The sequence below is a fragment of the Danio aesculapii genome, chromosome 2 (genome assembly GCF_903798145.1).
Source record: "Danio aesculapii chromosome 2, fDanAes4.1, whole genome shotgun sequence".
In the NCBI taxonomy this organism is placed as follows: Eukaryota; Metazoa; Chordata; class Actinopteri; order Cypriniformes; family Danionidae; genus Danio; species Danio aesculapii.
The window spans coordinates 41574827-41594627 of NC_079436.1; the positions used below are offsets into that span (position 1 = coordinate 41574827).

General features: G+C 34.8%; 2 protein-coding genes across 3 annotated transcripts in view; one reads left to right on the plus strand and one right to left on the minus strand.

Annotated features, from left to right (window-relative positions):
• keap1a (kelch-like ECH-associated protein 1a) overlaps positions 1-540 on the minus strand; it is a 36581-nt gene extending 36041 nt beyond the window's left edge. The window contains exon 1 of one of the 2 annotated variants that reach the window (XM_056479435.1): positions 256-540. The gene's annotated coding sequence lies outside the window, so the exon portion shown is untranslated. The remainder of the gene's footprint in view (positions 1-255) is intronic. The other variant, XM_056479443.1, reaches the window with a different exon arrangement.
• Positions 513-19801, plus strand: part of crlf1a (cytokine receptor-like factor 1a) — a 47725-nt gene continuing 28436 nt past the window's right edge. The window contains 3 exon segments of the mRNA XM_056479456.1: positions 513-715; positions 10806-11315; positions 16279-16557. Of these exon segments, the coding sequence (XP_056335431.1) occupies positions 11258-11315; positions 16279-16557 (337 nt within the window). The 5' untranslated portion in view covers positions 513-715; positions 10806-11257.

The following is a 19801-nucleotide window of genomic DNA, read 5'->3' on the forward strand; positions in this document are numbered from 1 at the left end:
TGCTCGTGTGATACTGTTTGATTATGCTTAATTATACAGAACTTGGCTACTCTCAGTGCGTTCAAACATTTATCAGAGACTCCAACAACTGTTACATCATAACACGCTTGGCTGCTATCGCTGCCCTTCTGATAAGATGGTGTTGATACGACGAGAAGCGGGAAAAAATGACTAATGATAATAGTTAGACCCGAGCCAAGCGCGCATTTTTAAGTCGGCATCGAAACCAGATCTACATTCGCTAAAAACACTCACCTTAATGTCAGGAACCGGTGACAGTTCTTCACTTACTTCCACGTACGTCCTGTAAACATAGACTGCTTTACACAAAGACTGATCCTGTTCAAATTAATACTGATACTTGAGGAGGGGAATGCCCTCCGAGTGCATTCACGAACTAAGCCTTGCTCTATTTGGCGCGTAAAACCTCAACGCAAAACACTTAAAATAATCGAAAGTTTGTTGTGTGCGAAGCTTCTCTGCCTTCCAGCTGTCAACTGACTGTGAGGCAGGCGCGTACTCGCTCTCTCGCGCTCGCGCGCCAGTCGGCAGCTTTCCAAACACACAGAGTGCCATTGACATCAGCATGACTCTGCAACTCCTCTATTCAGCAAAACGCCACTGAGACCTAATACACAGGCTGAATGACAAACCGAAAGCAAAGACTTCGAGAGCTGTCAGTTGATCTCATTTGTCATTTAAATGCACCTATCAGGTAATCCATCTCTGTGTGATTCATGGTCTGGAAAGTTTGACATCTTTGCCAAAAAGAGAATGAAATGTTTTTGTTTTTTTAATGTAAAAGCAAACAGACACCCACTGGGGATCCCTCTTCTTAATCCTAGATGATATTTGTGTTTGCTGTGTATTTGTTTGGGCTTGTTGGGATTCTAGTAGTCACTGAGGCTTTAGTGAGTCAGAGTATTGAGTGTGTGTGGTATTCCACAATAAAGAACAAGCTAATCCACATTTCAGCCAGGGAACTTCTCTCATATGCCCACCTCAAAAGGAGCGATTAACAATGTTGACAGAAAGCTGTTCAGTAAAATGCCTCGATTCAAACTGAAAACTGTTTAACAGAAAGTACCATTAATTTTATTTATTTAAATCACTTTCTGTAGTTGCAACTTCATACATGTTAGTGCATTAGTATGTAAAATGTATACACATCACATCAGGAGTTGTTTTATAGACATCAGATTTTATGGATCACTTGCAGATAGCAGGTCGTTTTACAGCAAGTATTTCTCCAAGTTTCCAGAAGATCATATTCTTTGTTGGGTTACACCCAAGCCTCTGACCTTAGCAGGATTCGTGAGCTTTGTTTTTCTGATTCGTGCCTTGTCATTGTCTTAAGGAAGTCACTAAAGGAAAACAACATTGTTATCTATGTAAAGTGCACCAAAAGCAAGTAAGTGCACATAATATTCCAACAAAGACAGTAAAGTTTACTAAACACACTCCTAAAATTAAAAGTTCTGAAAGACACAGTTGCACAAACTAACCATTTATGGTTTCGCAAAGGATCATTCGTTCATAAAACATTTTTTTTTCTCTTTTAGTGTGCAGATTAACGTTCTAAAAATCTAAATAACATCTATATAATAACCTAAAGAAAATTTAGTTTAATGGAGAGGTTCTATGGATGTTAAAGTTTTTTATGGGATCCAAAATGTTTAAGTCTTTTTACTTTAACCCTTTGACTGCCGCTCTACCAAATGGTTGACCATATTTTTTACTCTTTCACATAATGACTGTTAAACTGTTAAACTAACTAATAGTTTACACACACAGCATTGTTGGTTTACAAAAAAATAAAACAAACATAATCCTGTTGCACTACTACACTTAATTTTGGTTATATTGTAACAAAACAAAAAACTAAAGAAAAAACAAGAATGCATGTTAAATGACAATCTGAAATATTTTATGGCTTCATAAAATAAAGAGGAAATTTAGAAATTTAGTATTTAAAAAATGTTTTATTGTGAATATTTTTTTGTAATAAATTGGTCTTACACTTCATAATTTTTTAGATTTGTCATAGTAGATGTATTAATACTGGTACTTTTACCAGAAACCGACATGTCAACCATTTGTTAGAGGTTGATATTTTAGAAATTATGGGATGTGTTGGGAAAAAAAGCATTGAGTGTGTTAACTAGCGACATTAGGAGTTAAGAAATGCAATCCAATTTTTTTTTTTTTTTTTTGGTGGGGCAGTTTTTTGTGCAACCTTTTGTGCAATTGAGAGCCTCCATTAAAAGTAAATGTTCTTCAAGGAACCATCAATTCAAATAAACAACCTTCAAGATTGCATGCAAAGCATTTTTTATTGGGTTAGCATTGATTTTTATCTTATTTCCTTGAAAGTATTTAAAAAATTGTATTTTATACAGAATATATTTATGCTATGATGTAATCTATAGTTTAATGCTTTTAATATGTTGCCAAACTTTGTAGGACAGTGTAGGATATCAGTGAAGGAATGGTACATTTGGTGCTAAATTGTGTCCTTTCATATGAATTCAGACATGAGGCTTAAAGATATGTGCACATGATGCTTTTACAAATGTATACTGGAATCTTTTAAATATAAAATTAAAATATACAATTTATATATTTAAATTATGTCTTTGGGTTATATATGTGTCCCTCCCTGGTAGGCCTGGGCCGGTATTAGATTCTGATGGTATGATATCCTTGAATAAAAGTATCACAGTTTTACGGCATTGTGATTACTGCTCTAAAATAAGTTCTTTTCAAATGTCTAGTAAAAAACTAAAACTTTTTCTACTTTGAACACATTATACTTTGTTTTGAGAAACATTTGAGATATTTTGGAGCAGTAAACATGTCAGTGACAGACTTCTGCTGTCTTCATTAATTTAAAAACACAGATATCTTTACAATTTAAAACGGCATCTTTGGATATATTTTCTGCTGGAGATACTGTTGTCCTAAAAATAAAAAAAAATAAATGTAAATACTTTTTTTTATACATATACCATAGGAACCGTATAGCAGAAAATGTGCCGGTTTTAAAACCTTGACTTTTCCAAACCACGGTATACCTTGAAAACTGTTTTCGTCCCGTGCCTTCACCTTGTTACTTTAATTTTAATAAAATGATTTTGTGTAGTGTAAAAAAATAAAAATGAAATTCTTTGTGCAGTATCTGCATGAACCCTGACAAAAAGATAATGGACTTTGTCCTAAGCTTGTATAATTTGCAAACTGCTTACTTGCAGAGCATGCAGGGCATCAGGTGTGTTCTTTCACGTATACTCACTCAGTGCCAAGAGAATAAAGCAAATGTTAGACAGCACAATGACACAGCAGTTCAGAAAAACATGAGATTGACTGATAAGCCCTCATACACACTATTTTCCCAAACACCGCCTCCCTTTATGGCATTACTTAAAGGGATAGTTCATGCAAAACTGAAATGTGTCATCATTTATTTACCCTTTACTTGTTTTAAACCTTTATGAGTTTCTCTCTTCTGTTAAACACAAAGGACAATTTTTTTAAAATGTTGGAAACCTGTAACCATTGACTTACATAGCATTGACTTTAGCATTGACTTACATTGACTTACATAGTATTTGTTTTTCCTACCATGGAAGTCAATGCTTACAGGTTTCCAGCTTTCTTCTTTTGTGAATATCTCATAAAGGTTTGGATCCACTTGAGGGTCAGTACATAGTGAATACACTTTAATTTTGGGTGAACTATCCCTTTAACACATTTTACCATATAAAACCCATTGTCCTTTACTATTTCACGGATTAATTTGTAATTTAGACTATATTAAAGCAATTTGTTGATTTATTGGTCAACAACATTATTTAATTTTTTTGAATTGCTTTCGTCTTGTTAAATTAACGTTTCTTTTACAACTTATTTTATGTGATATCTGTGCCTGATAACTGTAGAGAGTGCATGGAGAGGGTTTCTCATTTTTGTCATTTTTAACCCTGGAAACCTTGTCCAATTGAGGTAAATACATTGTGTTTGTGCTCCCTCTAATGGTTGCCACTGCATAGCACGCAACTCAGTTGCTTACAGATTTGATACTTTATGGACACTCTGTTGTTTTTTAACTGTTGTTATGCTTTCCAAAAACGTAACCTTTTGAATAGAACAAAACATAATGCTTTAGTTTTGTACTTTTTAAAAGATTAAGCCAATTGAAAGTTTGACAACAGCTACAAAATAACAGTGTGTTCAAAAAGCAAATCTAATCAACTGTGTTACACTCTCAGAAGTAAAGATACAAAAGCTGTCACTGTTGCCTCCACATTTATTACCTTAAATGTATGGTAATAATAAATTTTTTAATACATTTATTACATTTTACATTTATTACATTTTTTTAATACATTTATTACCATAAATGTACATAATAATATCTAAAATGTGCACAATCAACACAATTCTTGTTTTTTTTCTTGACAACTTAATAGTTTTATGTTCAATCCACATACATTTGTAAAATTAATGTTAACTTAATTCCTTCATATTATCCCAACACAAATTGATTGTGTGGAACCCAGCATTTTTTACAGTGTACTAATGTGTATTTTTATGCTACCAGTATGGACCCTTTATGTGCAGAAATTTTAAAAGGTACCGCCCCAGTGACCACTTTTATGTCTGAGAGTACATCTGTCAATACTATACATTAACATTTAGGACTGTAATTTATGGATTTGAAGTGAACATCAATGCATTTCCCTACATATTTTTAGTTTCATCAAAGCCAGGTGCACACTGTACTATTAATAATAGACATATAATAGCTTTTCAGATTGTACAAACATGTTCCCATACAGCTTCAAGCCATGCAACACTATAGGGATTTCATTACAGGAGGAAAATGATGGAAATGGTAATTAATGTAGTGATCAGAGACTACAGATCCTAGCCTGGAATTATAAGAAAATAACATTTGTGTACAAAATTGCTCTTCCACCCTGGTTAAACTTAGATGTGAATGTTTACCTGTCACCTCAGAAATGCAAGTAAATTTAACTTTGTTTTAACTCACAGTCAAGATAATGGTTTACTCTAATTTACATTTCTGAAAATGTTTTAAATTACTTTAAAATCCAAAACTTGTCACTTCAATCAATTTGAAAGAGAATAAATAAGGTAAGACTATCATGTTTTACATACACTACCTGACAAAAGTCTTGTCGGCAATCCAAGTTTTAGGAACAATAAATAATAAATTGACTTATAGTTGATCATTTGGTATCAGTTGTGGCTTATATGAAAGGCAAAGGCCTCTAGATTACGCTTAATTTACCTAAATAAAATATGATCCAGCCTTGATTGTTAATTATTTAATTAGGACAATAAGGTCTGACTTTGCTTAGACAAAAGTCTTGTTACTTAACATAAATAATGTGCAGTATAGAATATAAAATCATGGTGCAGTGGAAAAAATAATTAAAATTGTGTATGACTTCCATGAGCTTGGAGGACTGCATCCATACATCTCTGCACTGACTCAATAAAACTTATTAATAAAGTCATCTAGAATGGCAAAGAAAGTGTTCTTGCAGGACTATCAGAGTTTATCAAGAGTCTTTGAATTTATCTTCAATGCCTCCTCTTTCATTTAATGAAAGTTCATTATTGAAAGCTCAATAATGTTCACATGTGGTGACTGGGCTGGCCAGTCCTGCAGCACCTTGACCTTCTTTGCTTTCAGGAACTTTGATGTGGAGGCTGAAGTATAAGAAGGTGCGCTATCCTGCTGAAGAATTTGCCCTCTCCTGTGGTTTGTAATGTAATGGGCAGCACAAAAGTCTTGATACCCCAGGCTGTTGAGGTTCCTATCCACTCTGCAGATCTCTCGCACGCCCCCATACTGAATGAACCATGGTTTTTCCTTCACCAAACTTGACTGATGTCAATGAGAATCTTGGGTCCATGCAGGTTCCAATAGGTTTTCTGCAGTATTTGTGATGATTGGGATACAGTTCAACAGATAATTCATCTAAAAAAATCTACTTTCTGCCACTTTCCAAAAGTCGAGTTATATAATTGTTTGTTGCTCTTACAACTGGGATTGACGACAAGACTTTCGTCAGGTGAAATGTGACTGCAATACTGGAAATTCTGCATGATTTGCATAACTTAAAGAGCAGCGGAAGAGGAAAGAGGAAGTACAGCATAAGAGGAATGAATAAAGATTTGACAAAAGAAGAGAATAAAGCATAGACATATTTGCTTTACCTATATTCTTGTTTGATTGCCGATGCTTTTCACCCAGTACATTGAATCCAGATGGAACGAGGAGAAAGAGCAAGTTAACAAGTCAGAGTCCCGTGGGGATTTTGGCTACAGATTTGCTAGATCTTGCCATCACTGAGGGTATGGTTGATATACATCTGTCATGCATTATTTGGGGAGGGGGGGGGGAGCTGCAAAAGGTGCTTTTCTGGCTTTAGAAACTATGTCAGGGGTATCCGTCAGAAATGATGATCTGATTTGTCTTTCTTTGACCGTTCATTCCACGTTAATTCCCATTTAGCCGTTCTTTAAAAGCTAATACGTCTCAACATACAGCGCAATATAAACAAAGCTTAACCAAGTCTGGAAAGGCTTTGACCCTACTTCAAACAAACATTTTCTCCCAATCAGTGAGGATTGTACCGCTGGGGTCAGTGACTGTCTCTGTGTATTAAGAGGAAATTGCTTGATTTACAGTGATTTCAGCACATGTTTCGCAGAGCTGGAGCCTCTCCCAGCTTTTCAGACATTTTTAAGAGGGTTTCCGTGTCGGCCAAGTTGATTGGACGTAAAATGCTGAGGTGTGTGGGACTGAGGTTTAACCTCCCCCTTGGGTAATCATCATTATATTACTGCATGTCCAATTTGAGTTCCTTGGAGTGCTTCAAAACAAAGCAGCCAATGCTTTCACACTCCGCTTGAACGCTGCGAGTCCAAGCCTCTGTCCCGAAGAGAATTCCCCCTGAAATCTTTATGGTGGGATAATTTGTTCCACATGCCAGAGCTCACCCACTAAATCACAAGGTCCCAGTAATCAATGCTTCCCTGTCTCATTATGGTGTGTTGTACTGTCTCAGAGCAGGCTTCTGGAGGATAAATGTCCTCTTAGATACAGACAATTCCTCGAAGTGTAAGTCATGTTCTGGATAGGCATCATCACCTAGTTCGGGGGTATATGCATGTGTCCAATCAGACGCGGTCAGCGAATTGGCTGAGAGATTTACGCTGTAGTTCATTCGCCGGGAGGAAGTTCTTGTTTGCGTTTCTGTTTCTAACTATCTTTGTTGTGCCGTCTCCAAAGCAGAACTCTTTTAACACATTAGTCAGATACGCTACTAGGGGGAAGAAAAAACACACATTTCTTCCTCTTCCTCTGCTCTAGTTTGATCTGCATAGCTAATGTTTTGGATTATTTCCCCATCTTTTAGGATTTAGTGAAAAGCGTAATCACTCTTGGCCTTCAAGTTGATCCAAAGTCGTTTAAAGGACTGGATTATATTGCTAAAGATCTGAGGCGGAGGATAGTAAGACCATTTCCTCTGAAATCTGGAGCTTGTTTTTGGTGCAAAATGACCATGCGTGTTGCTTCCGCTGTCTTGTGTTTTCTAGGAACAGCTACTATACTTCATTCACAGATAATTATACCTTGTTCATATGTTTGTGCCGCCGAGGTTGTTGTGATTACAAAACATTGCGATTTGTAAATGTACATTTCCTGAGGTGAGCTATTTATATGACTTAACATTCCTAAGCACGCATTGACTCCCACAAGGTATACGCATGCATGAATAAACAGTTTGGAATATATTTACTTCTCTTTTAAATAACAGTTTAGATCAAATGCATGAAGCTGAAGTCGAAGGGCAGAATTAATGAATGTGGTGGGAGCTCTGGCTTCAGGGTTCCGGCTCTTGGAGATGAATGGTCTTTGTCTTCAGTCACAGTCTTTGATTAACATCCCTCTTGTTATGGCATTGTATGGTGATAACTGGAAAGGAAGTCCACTCACTCGTTTACGAGACAGAAGCAGTGTGGCACTAACGGTAAACCCGTCTTTAACAAGCATTTATTTTCTACAACAGATAAAGCACTGCTTTGTGGCTTGCTGACCCATGGGCGAACTGACTGTCATGGTTATTGTTTCAAAATATACATTCTCACCGAGCGAGTGACTCGGTGACTAGGACTACGTCTCTAACTGCTCATAAGGATCATTAGTCAAGTGTTAGTCATGACAGTGTTGAGGCGTTGCTATTGAATTGATATTAATTTTCTATTCATTTAAAATTTATACACACAAAAAAAAAAACTTTCTCAAATCATTTATCTATTTTTGGAGACTTATTTTATTTTTTAAATGATGCGTTTCATTGCATTTTATTTAGGTGTTTTTCATTAGCATATAAAATATATTACATATATTATCATAAAGGTTATTTCATATCCGTGGCATGGTGGCTGAGTCGTTAGCACTGTTGCCTCACATCAAGAAGATCGCTGGTTCGAGTTCCGGCTGGGCCAGTTGGCATTTTTGTTTGGAGTTTGCATGTTCTACCCATGTTGGCTTGGGTTTCCTCCAGGTGCTCCAGTTTCCCCCACAGTCCAAAGACATGCGCTATAGGTGAATTGAATAAACTAAATTGGCTGTAGTGCATAATTGTGTGTGTGTAGATGTTTCCCAGTACTGGATTATTGCTGGAAAGGCATTTGCAGTGTAAAAATTCCGGTTCATTCCGATGTGGCAACCTCTGAAATAAAGACTAAGCCGAAGGAAAATGAATGAATGAATGTTATTTAATTATTTTATTGTGTAATTATTTTACATTTGCATCAAATTATATTTGGGTTATCAAAGATAAGATGTGCCATTTGGTGTCCCCATCAAATTTAATTTAATTTAATTTGGTTGACATAATATTCCATCATCATACAGCTAAACTGAGATATTTATGCAAAACTAAACAGCAAATTATTCTGAACTGCCCTTAATCACTGTCTAAAACAGTAATCATGCCAAACTTTATTAGGTTTTTTAAATAATAAAAAGTGTCTTGCTTATTCATGTTTTAGGACTGCACTGTAATTCTTTAAAAAGGGTTTTTTAAGCCTTATGTGCTGCTTGGGGATGTTTTCATTCACTCTGGGGTGATTTTAAGTATTAATTTGGCTATTACTTTTTCTGTGTTTCAGCTAGCAGAAGGATTTTTGGTGACAAATCTTATTTTGACACATATTTAGAGAAAATACTGAATTTTTCTAAGACTGTGATAAAAAAATGTTTAAAAAAATCAGTCCACAATTACTTTTTCTATTGAAAATACGTAATTCTGTGTTTTTTTTTTTTTTTCACCAAATCAGTGACATCATTTGTGAACTTGGCAATTAAGGAGTTGAAATCCTGTGAATTTTCTATACAATTTAGTAATTTTGATCACGACTGAGGTTAACAGATTTACTTTTAAAGAGACTTTTCATCTTTTACTGATTACCCTTTTTATGCCGAAACAACGGATGTATAATGGTACAAACTGACTCTACTTTTGAGTTATGGGACAAAATTATTGCTTTTCTTTTATGCAAAAAAATCATTAGAATATTAAATACAGATCATGTTCCATGAAGATATATTGTACATTATTGTAAACATTAAAATCACATTTTTGATCTGCAATATGCATTGATAAGAACTTAAGGCACATTTTTCTCAGGATATTTTCATATATACATATACAGTTGAAGTCAGAATTATTAGCCCCCCTGAATTATTAGTCCCCCTGTAAATTTTTCCCCCAATTTGTGTTTAGCGAAGAGAAGATTTTTTTCAACATATTTCTAAACATAATAGTTTTAATAACTCATTTCTAATAACTGATTTATTTCATCTTTGCCATGATGACAGTAAATAATGTTTTACTACATATTTTTCAAGACACTTCAATACAGCTTAAAGTGATATTTAAAGGCTATTTAGGGTAATTAGGCAAGTTATTGTATAATGATGGTTTGTTCTGTAGACTATCAGAAAATATATAGCTTAAAGGGGCTAATAATTTTGACCTTAAAATGGTTCTTAAGATTAATTAAAAACTGCTTTTATTCTAGCCGAAATAAAACAATTAAGACTTTCTCCAGAAGAAAGAATATTGCCAGAAATACTGTGAAAATTTTCTTTGCTCTGTTAAACATTATTTGGGAAATATTTTAAAAAGAAAATAAATTCAAAGGGGGTTTAATAATTCTGATTTCAACTTTGTATGGGTGAAAATTATTGCTTTTATTTTATGCCAAAAATCATTTGAATAATAAATAATGATCATGTTCCATGAACATATTTTCTACATTATTGTAAACATTAATATAACTTAAGAACTAGGCAAATTTTCTCAGGATATTTTCTTATACTGTATATAAATATTATAAACGCTCATATTCCAGCTTTTCAGATTGCCGTATATCAGCCTAATTAGTGTCAGCGTATTTATTCAGCTTTTTATGGGATGCATAAATACAATTATAACAATTATGATTTTGCTTTTTAGGGTCAATTTTTATGTCTTTTTGAGTCACAGTTATGTCGGTTTATTTAGTTTTAGACACATATACTTATTCCAGTATTCAAATTTAATTTGTATGCCAGTTAAAAATTCATGTGGTGGCAGACATTAAATATTCCTTCCAGCGAAATGTCCCAGAATATAATAACTCAACTTCAAAATAGCTACACATAATAAAGGCAGAAGTGGAAAGGCCTCCAATTAAGAGATTGCTCTAACCCACAGGTAGACTGAAGCTGACTGATTCAGAGGTACAAGAACTTCTCCAGACCTGCTTGAGAGACAAGAGGAGGGCACAGACGGAAGGGAGGAATAAAACGAAAGAAAGAGGCAAAAAATGACTTGGAGCTGTGTGGGAAGTAATGGGAGGAGCTTGCGAAGTATAAACTTGGACGTTTCCTAGCAGTGGAGAGCCTCGGCACGGTAAACGATGCCAAAAGTAAATGAAGAGGACGAATGCACCGTCGCGTTAACAGAACATTTGGCGGCTCTTGTGTAAAGTTCAGTGTTGTGGAAGGTCCGCGGGACGCGAGCGGCTTAGGAACCTACTCTGGGATCAACTGTTCGGGTGCACTGGAGCTGGACTCGGTGTGGCATGCGTGGATCTTCCGACACTCCTGCATACGCCAATAACACGCTGTCGTGCTAATAGAAGGAAAGCGAACATTCCTCGTAAGATGATCTGCTTATTGTTTTTGCTCCTCTGTGCTGCCGGCGTGTTGTCGTCTTCCACCCGTGAGTACATTTATAGCTCTGTGTTTGTGAGTGTGCGTGTGTGTGTGTGTGTGTTACATGTGTTCCTACGTACCTTCACTAGTTTCCGAACTTGACGCGTTGGTAGACAGAATAGGCTAGTTCAATTAGAAAGTTAACGTTATTATAATAATGTGAATGAAGTTAGTTGGAGTTATCCATTTTAAAAACTTCACATAGTATCTTCAATGCACAATATATTGTTTGTTTGTGTATTAATAACAAGGGAGGATGCGCCAGGTTCTTGCCATGTACCTATTTTATAAATATTGGTTTGGATTTATAGCTACATAAATGTTACGTTTGCATTTTTAATAATAAAACAGTTTACATTTTAAATGTATTTTATTAAACAAATATAATTGGAATATTTTGGAAAAATGCATACTGTTTTGATGGCTCCCTCTGTAGCCTATTTCATTTATGAATTTAAGTTGGTAAAAACTGGTTAAAAAAAAGAGCCCATAGAAATTTGATATTTCTTATTTAATATTCAACTTAATATTTGTGACCAGAATTTTAATATTTTTATTGTCTTCTGCAAGTTTTTATCAAAGATTCTGAGCCGGAAATTTCAGGATTGTCTTAATTTTAATTTTAAACTAAGTAATTTGTACGTTTTTGAGCATCTTTGAATTGTATTTAGCAGATTTAATAAATTCAGGATTCTGGAAGTTAGAAAACAGCATTGAATGCTTTATTATTATTGTTATTTACAGTACTCCGCATATAAAGTACATCCCTCACGAATTCATCTTTATACTTCATAGTTTTAATAGGAAGCTATACAATATTATATTTGTGCATATACATTAGATTAGTCAGCACTGAAGCCAAATCTGGAGCTTATCTAACAGAATAACTTAAGATAATGGTCCAAAAACTAGTACACCCAAATTTATATGTTATAGAAAAATATTAAATACAAATTTACAAAAGAGGAAAAATCAAGAGAAGCAAAAAAAAAATGGAAAAAAAATTGTGGAAATTTTATAGGTTGTAATTTATTTTGTAATTAATTTCTAAATATGTTTAGCGACTAAAATATTATTTTAATAAATATATCTGTTTAATAAACTGAATGCATCAAAGTACATTGCCTATATTCACTGAGAAATTGATAAAAATATTCATTTTCAAAATATGGTGTACTCAATTATGCTGAGCACTGTGTACTGATGATATCACCATCACTGGTATTGCACTACATTGAAAAGTCAACTGTTGATTAAAAAAATCCCAAAAGTCAGAGCTTAATTAATTTAACACATTGAGTCTTCAGCCTTATAACCCCCAGCAAAAACCTGGACATCATATTTCTTAAGCTTGTTTTTGTAAAAGTTCACTTCAAATCAACACTATCGCTGAAACCTTGCATTCTGTTCGTAGCACGTTTCAGTGTTGGTGAAATATAGGTGTTTGTGAAAGTTTAATTTGCTTTTAATCAATCACAGAGAACAATGTATAACAGTATCAAAGGGCATAATTGTGTTGCAAATAACAAAGGGCTAAATTATTAATAGCTATTGTGAAACGCATTTACAATGCAAGCGTTTAGCACATTCCCCTTACGTGACATTCACAGGTGTTGGTGGAGGGGAAGATTGAGACTAATTACACCTAATTAAGTATTGCCTCATTCACACCCTTGGTGCCAGGCAGGGGATTAAGAAAGTGAAGTGCGTTACATCCACTGATGATGGCAAACTACGTTTCCCTCTCCTCTTGTCACACAGTTCACATTAAACGCAAAAGCATCAGGCGGATTTTTTCTGGGCCTCAGTGAAACATAAACAGAGTTAAAAGGAGGAAAAAATTTGCAGGCAGAAGTAACCTTTTAAAAGATCATCGCGGTTTGACAAAATAGGCAGGAATGTCCAAAGGGTGGTCCCGCTGTTCACCGTCTCAGCTGTAAGACACTTTACTCCGTTTCCCTCGCCTTGATGACAAGATGAACAAGCTTACTTCATGAAACCCTCTGATCTGAAACCAAATATCTTTCTACTGATTTCCTATTCAGGTAAATAATTATTTGTAGTGTCATTAAATGCACTGAAAAAATATTCACTGGATTTACTACTTTAAAAGTGGTTACAAACTATTTATATGGGCTGAATTTAAGCAAACAAATTGAGTTGAGCATTACTAAATATAATTTGTTTGTTTACCTTTAGCCCATATAAATAGTTTGCAACCACTTACCTTAAAAGAATTCAGTAATTCCAATGAATCTTTTTTTTTTCCAGTGTGGTTTGAGTCTTAAATAAAACAGCACCGATCAAAATTAAAGGACGTATGGTGAGCCTTTGTCATTAGATGAAATAACAGATTTGTATCTTCCCCTCTTTGATAATGATAGAGGATTTCACCCTTTCTGCTGTTTTTTTTTTTGTGTGTGCTGAATATGTAATCTCTGTCTTTTTAAGGTTAGTCTGTCTATCCATCTTGATGTAATTACATGTAATCACATGGCAGATCACTCATCACTTACATTACCCAATTGCATTTTTTTTTAAAGGGATTCCACACTGTCACATTACAAGGGTGATAATGAACTCCAACAGGGTTTTTGAAATGACACTTGTGTGCGAGATCCTGTTGTGGGATTTTATTATGCTAATTTACTACAAGCGTTCAGTGCAGTTATAGATGCTGTTAGGAGTTTTAAGAGAATCTATATCATTTATATTACCCATGTTACACTGGAATTGAGGACAGCATGGTGGCTCAGTGGTTAGCACTGTCGCATCACAGCAAAAAGGTCGCTGGGTTGAGTCTTGGCTGGGTCAGTTGGCATTTCTGTGTGGAGTTTGCATGTTCTCCCTGTGTAGGTATAGGTTTCCTCCAGGTCTTTCTGTTTCCTTCACAGTCCAAAGACGTGCATTATAGGTGAATTGGATTAACTAAATTGTTCGTAGTGTGTAAATGCGAGAGTGTATGGGTGTTTCCCAGTAATGGGTTGTGGCTGGAAGGCCATCCACTGTGTAAAACATATGCTGGAATAGTTGGTGGTTCATTCCGCTGTGGTGACCCCTGATAATCAGGGACTAAGCCGAAGGAAAATTAAGGAATTAATGACACTGGAAGTGTTTATTTAAAGACTGACTTAATTAAGGGGAAACCAGCAGCCGTTGACATCCATAGTATGAATGAAAATATTATGGAAATATCTTCTTTTGTGTTTTGACAGAATAATAAGCTCAATAGGTTTGGAATAAGTGGATGTTGAGTAAATGATGACAGCATTTTCATTTTTTGGTTGAACTATGCCTTTCGCAACATTTCTTACTATAAAATTGCATCTAATTATGCTTCATTTAGGAAATGAGTACATGTAGCATGTAACAGGGACACGGTAAATAAAGTGTTCCATTTTTTTTATTCCAAGTAACAAAAATAATTTTAACTGTACGGTTTTAATTTTAGGAACCTGATTATGAATGCACTTTCACAGCTTTGTGATGTCAATTTAAACACTGAACCTGGTGAACAATATTTTCTAAAATATAATAAATAGTTAAATAATTTATTTATTTATTTTAAGAGGTGGCATGGTGGCTTAGTGGTTAGCACTGTTGCCTCACAGCAAGAAGGTCACTGGTTGGAGTCCTAAGTGGGCCAGTTAGCATTTCTGAGTGGAGTTTGCATGTTCTCCCCTTGTTCACATGAGTTTCCCCCACAGTCCAAAGACTAAATTGGCCATAGTGTATAAGTGCATTTGTGAATGAGTGTATGGGTGTTTTCCAGTACTGGATTGTAGCTGGAAGGGCATCCGCTGCATAAAACATGCCGTAATAGATGGCAGTTCATTCCGCTGTGGCAATCCCTGATAAATAAGGGACTAAGCCGAAGGAAAATGAAAAAATTCGTTTATTTTAGTTTTGTTTTTTTATTCATGCATTAATTTCTTTATTTAGTTTGCAAATAGGTTGCACTTTACATTGATGCTCATATTAAAAAATGCATTTGATGATAAATGACGTTGCAACTTGATGTCAACTAACTGTTATTAGAATATTAGCAGAGGTTATAGTATGATAAATTGACATTAAAATACATGCCAAGTTACTTATAGGTCCTCTTGTACCTTACATTATCATGCATTTACAGTGATCCAGACAAGACACAGTAAAGTTCCATCTGTTATTATTAACATACATACTGATGCATCTCTTTTGATCACTTATGTTGGGATTACTCGCAGTTAGTTTTATGATTTAAATATCTACATTGTTAAATTAATGTCAGTTTATTTTATTTTACACTCTACGTTCATTTATAATGTATGTTTCATATTTTTTATGCCACTGTGTGAATGATCTGTTTTGGAACTGGCTGTGACTGCGTAGACAATGGAAGGGGTGGTCCAGTCGAATATTTTAGACCCCATTTACACCCGAATTCAGTGTCATCTGCTTGTGGTTGAATTGACAAAAGCACATCTTAATACCAGATGTAAAACATCAGTTGGGCAACCATAAAAAACATTAACCATTAAATATCCATCTTAGTGAAATAGATAGAAAGTATCTCATCTGAATATCCATATGTAACCCTGGAAAACAAAAACAGTCATAAAGTATTTTGAGATCTGAAAGCCAAACAAATAATCTTTCCGTTGATGTATAAGTGTTAAAATGGGATTATATTTGGGCAAAATACAACTATTTGAAAATCTGGACTCAAAATAATCAAAATACTGAGTAAATTGCCTTTAAATTAGTCTAATTTTAGCACATTACAAACCAAAAATTGAATTTTTATTTATTTACAGTAGATAATTCACAAATTATCCTTATGGAATATGATCTTCACTTAGTACTTTTAGCTATTTAAATATATCCATGCAACTTAAGACTATTTGTGGTGCATGAGTCTGCTATGTCTTCTCCTTTATCATTAAACCCATAACCTGTAATAACCAAGCTGCTTCTTTCCCTCACAGAGGTGGCTACAATCTACCCTCAAGACCCTGCCCTGCTCATCGGCTCCAGCCTGACAGCCACGTGTTCAGTCAACCCAGACCACGGCATCCATGCAGGCTCGCTCTACTGGACGCTGAACGGCAAGCGTCTTCCCAGCAGCACCTACAGCATCTTGAGCCCCACTGTGATCAGCGTCACCCTGCCCAGGCTTTTGGGGTCCCGTCAGCGCTCTGGAGACAACCTTGTGTGCCACAACGGCGGAGGTCATGTGCTGGCCGGCTCCTGCATCTACGTTGGCAGTGAGTCCCGTCTACCATATTGTTCTTATTTACTACCGAGTGCGCTTAATTGGTGAATGTGCACGCAGTCCAACTTAAATACGATTAAATGGATTCTGTGGGTAAGCCTGGAGCCTTGGGGGAATATGGGTCAGACTATTAGACGGTCCTCATGCATTGACCCCCTGCCGCTGAGCTGTAGTTTTTGCAGTGTTTAAAGTTGACATATCATGAAAATCTGACTTTTTCTGTGGTTAAGTGCTGTAATGTGGTCCCTGGTGCATCTAGCAACACAGAAAACATGAAAAAGGACAACTCAGTTCTTTTGTTTTGGTACATTTTCTGGGAGCATGAGAAAAAATGTGCCGCTCTAGCGACTTAAGGCTTGTTCACAAAAAGCAGGATAATTAATAATATAAATAAAATGATAAACTTTGCTCTGATGAATGATAAAGATCTGTTTATTTTTAGTTTATGCTTTTAGTTCTACGTTGAATCCTAGGGCTGTCACAATAATCGGTAATACTTTACTTAAAGGGGTGTTCATAAGTCATTAAACCTTAATAATCATGACATATGAATGAGATTTTGTGCTTATAACAACTGTCATGAAGTATCATTCGCTCAGTTATGTCATTTTTAATGCAAAGATGACATTGTTTGTTATGACTCCTTAACATAAACAAATACATCACAACCAGTTTTTTGTTGTTTTGCTGTCATTTATTTATATATATATATATATATATATATATATATGACATTTCTAATAACTGATTTATTTTATCTTTGCCATGATGACAGTAAATAATATTTTACTAGATATTTTTCAAGACACTTCTCCTTTCAAGACAATACGTCCTTAAATATTATTGCTATTAAAAATTATTTGACTAATGACACTGTTAATGAGACATTTTAATGACATACAATTTGTTCCTCTAAAATCAGAAGAATATTCATGACACAATTATAATGCCTAATGACAATCATGTTTATGACAGATTTATGACAAGTTATGTTGTCTTTGTAATGTCAAGTTATCATAACTTAATAACAGTTGTCATAAGCAGTGTTTGTGGTAACACATTACAAGTAACGCAAGTTATTTAACTATTACTTTTTTAAGTAAGGAAAGTAGCGCATTACTTTTAAAAAATAAGTAATAATATTTATTTATTATTATAACGCGAGTTACTTTTTAGTTAAATTAATTAGCTTTTTAAAAAATAAATTGCTGAATTAAAATTAAAGTAGTCACAATGAATCACGTAGTCAATGCAAGAATGTGTTCATTATTTTGAACGCATTGAAGAAAAGGAAAAGGAGATAGTCTCAATGAACAGTGATTTTTACTTAAGACTAATACTACAAAAGTAGCAAACACATTGCTTTAAACTTTCAACAATCTTTCAACAATCTGTATATATGGCATGTACAGCTCTGGGGTTAGGAAGTTCTCAGATATTTTTTTTATGTGTTGTTTTTTTAAAGGTAAATGAAGGTGTAGGTCACTCAATATTGTAATCCATTACTTTCAAAAGTAACATACCCCTACACTGGTCATAAGCATACATAAAATCTCATTTTTCATTCATTATAAAGGTTAAAAAAGTTTTATGACAGACTTATAAACGCCTCTTCAAGTAAAGTGTTACCTGTTTATCAATATATATCGACCATGAACATGACCTCAATAAATTTTGAGGATGCAATATATATCGCAAATCAAGTTTGCATAAAATTCTCTGTTGGAGAACTCTGGAGAGCTCAGGGAACACTTTTGGAAACAATGCCCCCTAATAGCTAAAGAATAGGTGAATTTTCACATTTTCCAGTAAAAACTATTGACTATTGTTTGGAGGACATTGTCCAAATCAGCTCTGTTTCAAAGCTCCAGTCTACTTCCATAAAGGTGACCATGCAAAATGGCGCATATCACAAATAACGTTAAAGCCATTTTGCAGGAACATTTACTATCTGCATCACCAGTTGTAACCTTTATATTAGGACATATAAATAACCGTAAATATGAAAAGTTCTTGTCTAAATGACTAAATGTAAATGTAGTCCTAATTTGCATTGTACAGTGGCATAAAAGGCCTATTTCCCCATTGTAGCCAGCAGATTTCCTCAATGTGCTACTAATGCATCTGACCAGTGAATCCAGCTCTTGTAATCTTTATTTATAAATGTATTAATCTAATCAAACAAATTTAGCATTCTCAGTATGGAAATAAAAACCTTTCACAATATGAAGCCACTGAATCTAGCGCAGGATACCTAGGGTACTTTTATTTGTATACTTTGATTTGTTAGCCTGGCTTTAATAACTTTTGTTTATTTTTATCATTCTTTCCTATGGTTTTCCCAATTTTTTTTAGATGGTCATCATCTTTAAATACTCTTTCAAAAGAGAGTTTAACATCATACAGTTAGCTTCTCCACAATGTCGTCTGTAGATTCAAATTGCACGAGCCCATTATACTTCAATGGATTCTGACTGGCTGTCAGTGTTTTAACATTTACTGTGTTAGAAAATATCAGAAAATGATCCCAACGTTATCGTTTCTCTACATCTTTATAGATATAGATTGGGTCTGTAGCTGTTTTTCATTCAGAATGTTTTTATAACTCTGTCTTTACCGTTATGATAATAGTTATCGTGCTTGGTGTGAATGGGGCTTTAATATGCTTCATGTGCAAGGATCAGTTCAATGCTGTTTCTGAAGGTAAAGTCAGTAGCAATGTTTCGTGCTCTAACTCTATTTCCAAAACAAGTGTTAATTCATATTTTGAGAATGTTATCATTGTCTTTGACTCTATTCACAGAGATCCAGAGGTATGTCATTTGATCTTCCTGAAAACATGCCAGCGTAATTCATTGACACATTTATTATGCAATGTATAGTTAGATTTTCTGCGAAGACAAGAGAATTATACTAATAGTGTAATGTTTATTTACAAATGAAAAGCAGGGGAACAAAGATACTGAATCAACTCCACAACAACTACATAAATGAATCCACTAAGCATTCAGAAATGTCCTGGTGGAGTCTAGACGTTGTAAATACTTCCTTTTTTATCATTGTCCAACTGACATCTTGGCTTCGTGAGAATTCGCTCGTTTTGTTGTTTCTGTGAGAACATGGTGTAAAGGCTGTGCCCTCTTTAGAAAGCAGCAGCTTATATGCTATTGATGAGATGTGTGAAAAACAAAATAGCATGTTGGTAATCACACACAAATAGGGGCTAATTTGACAAG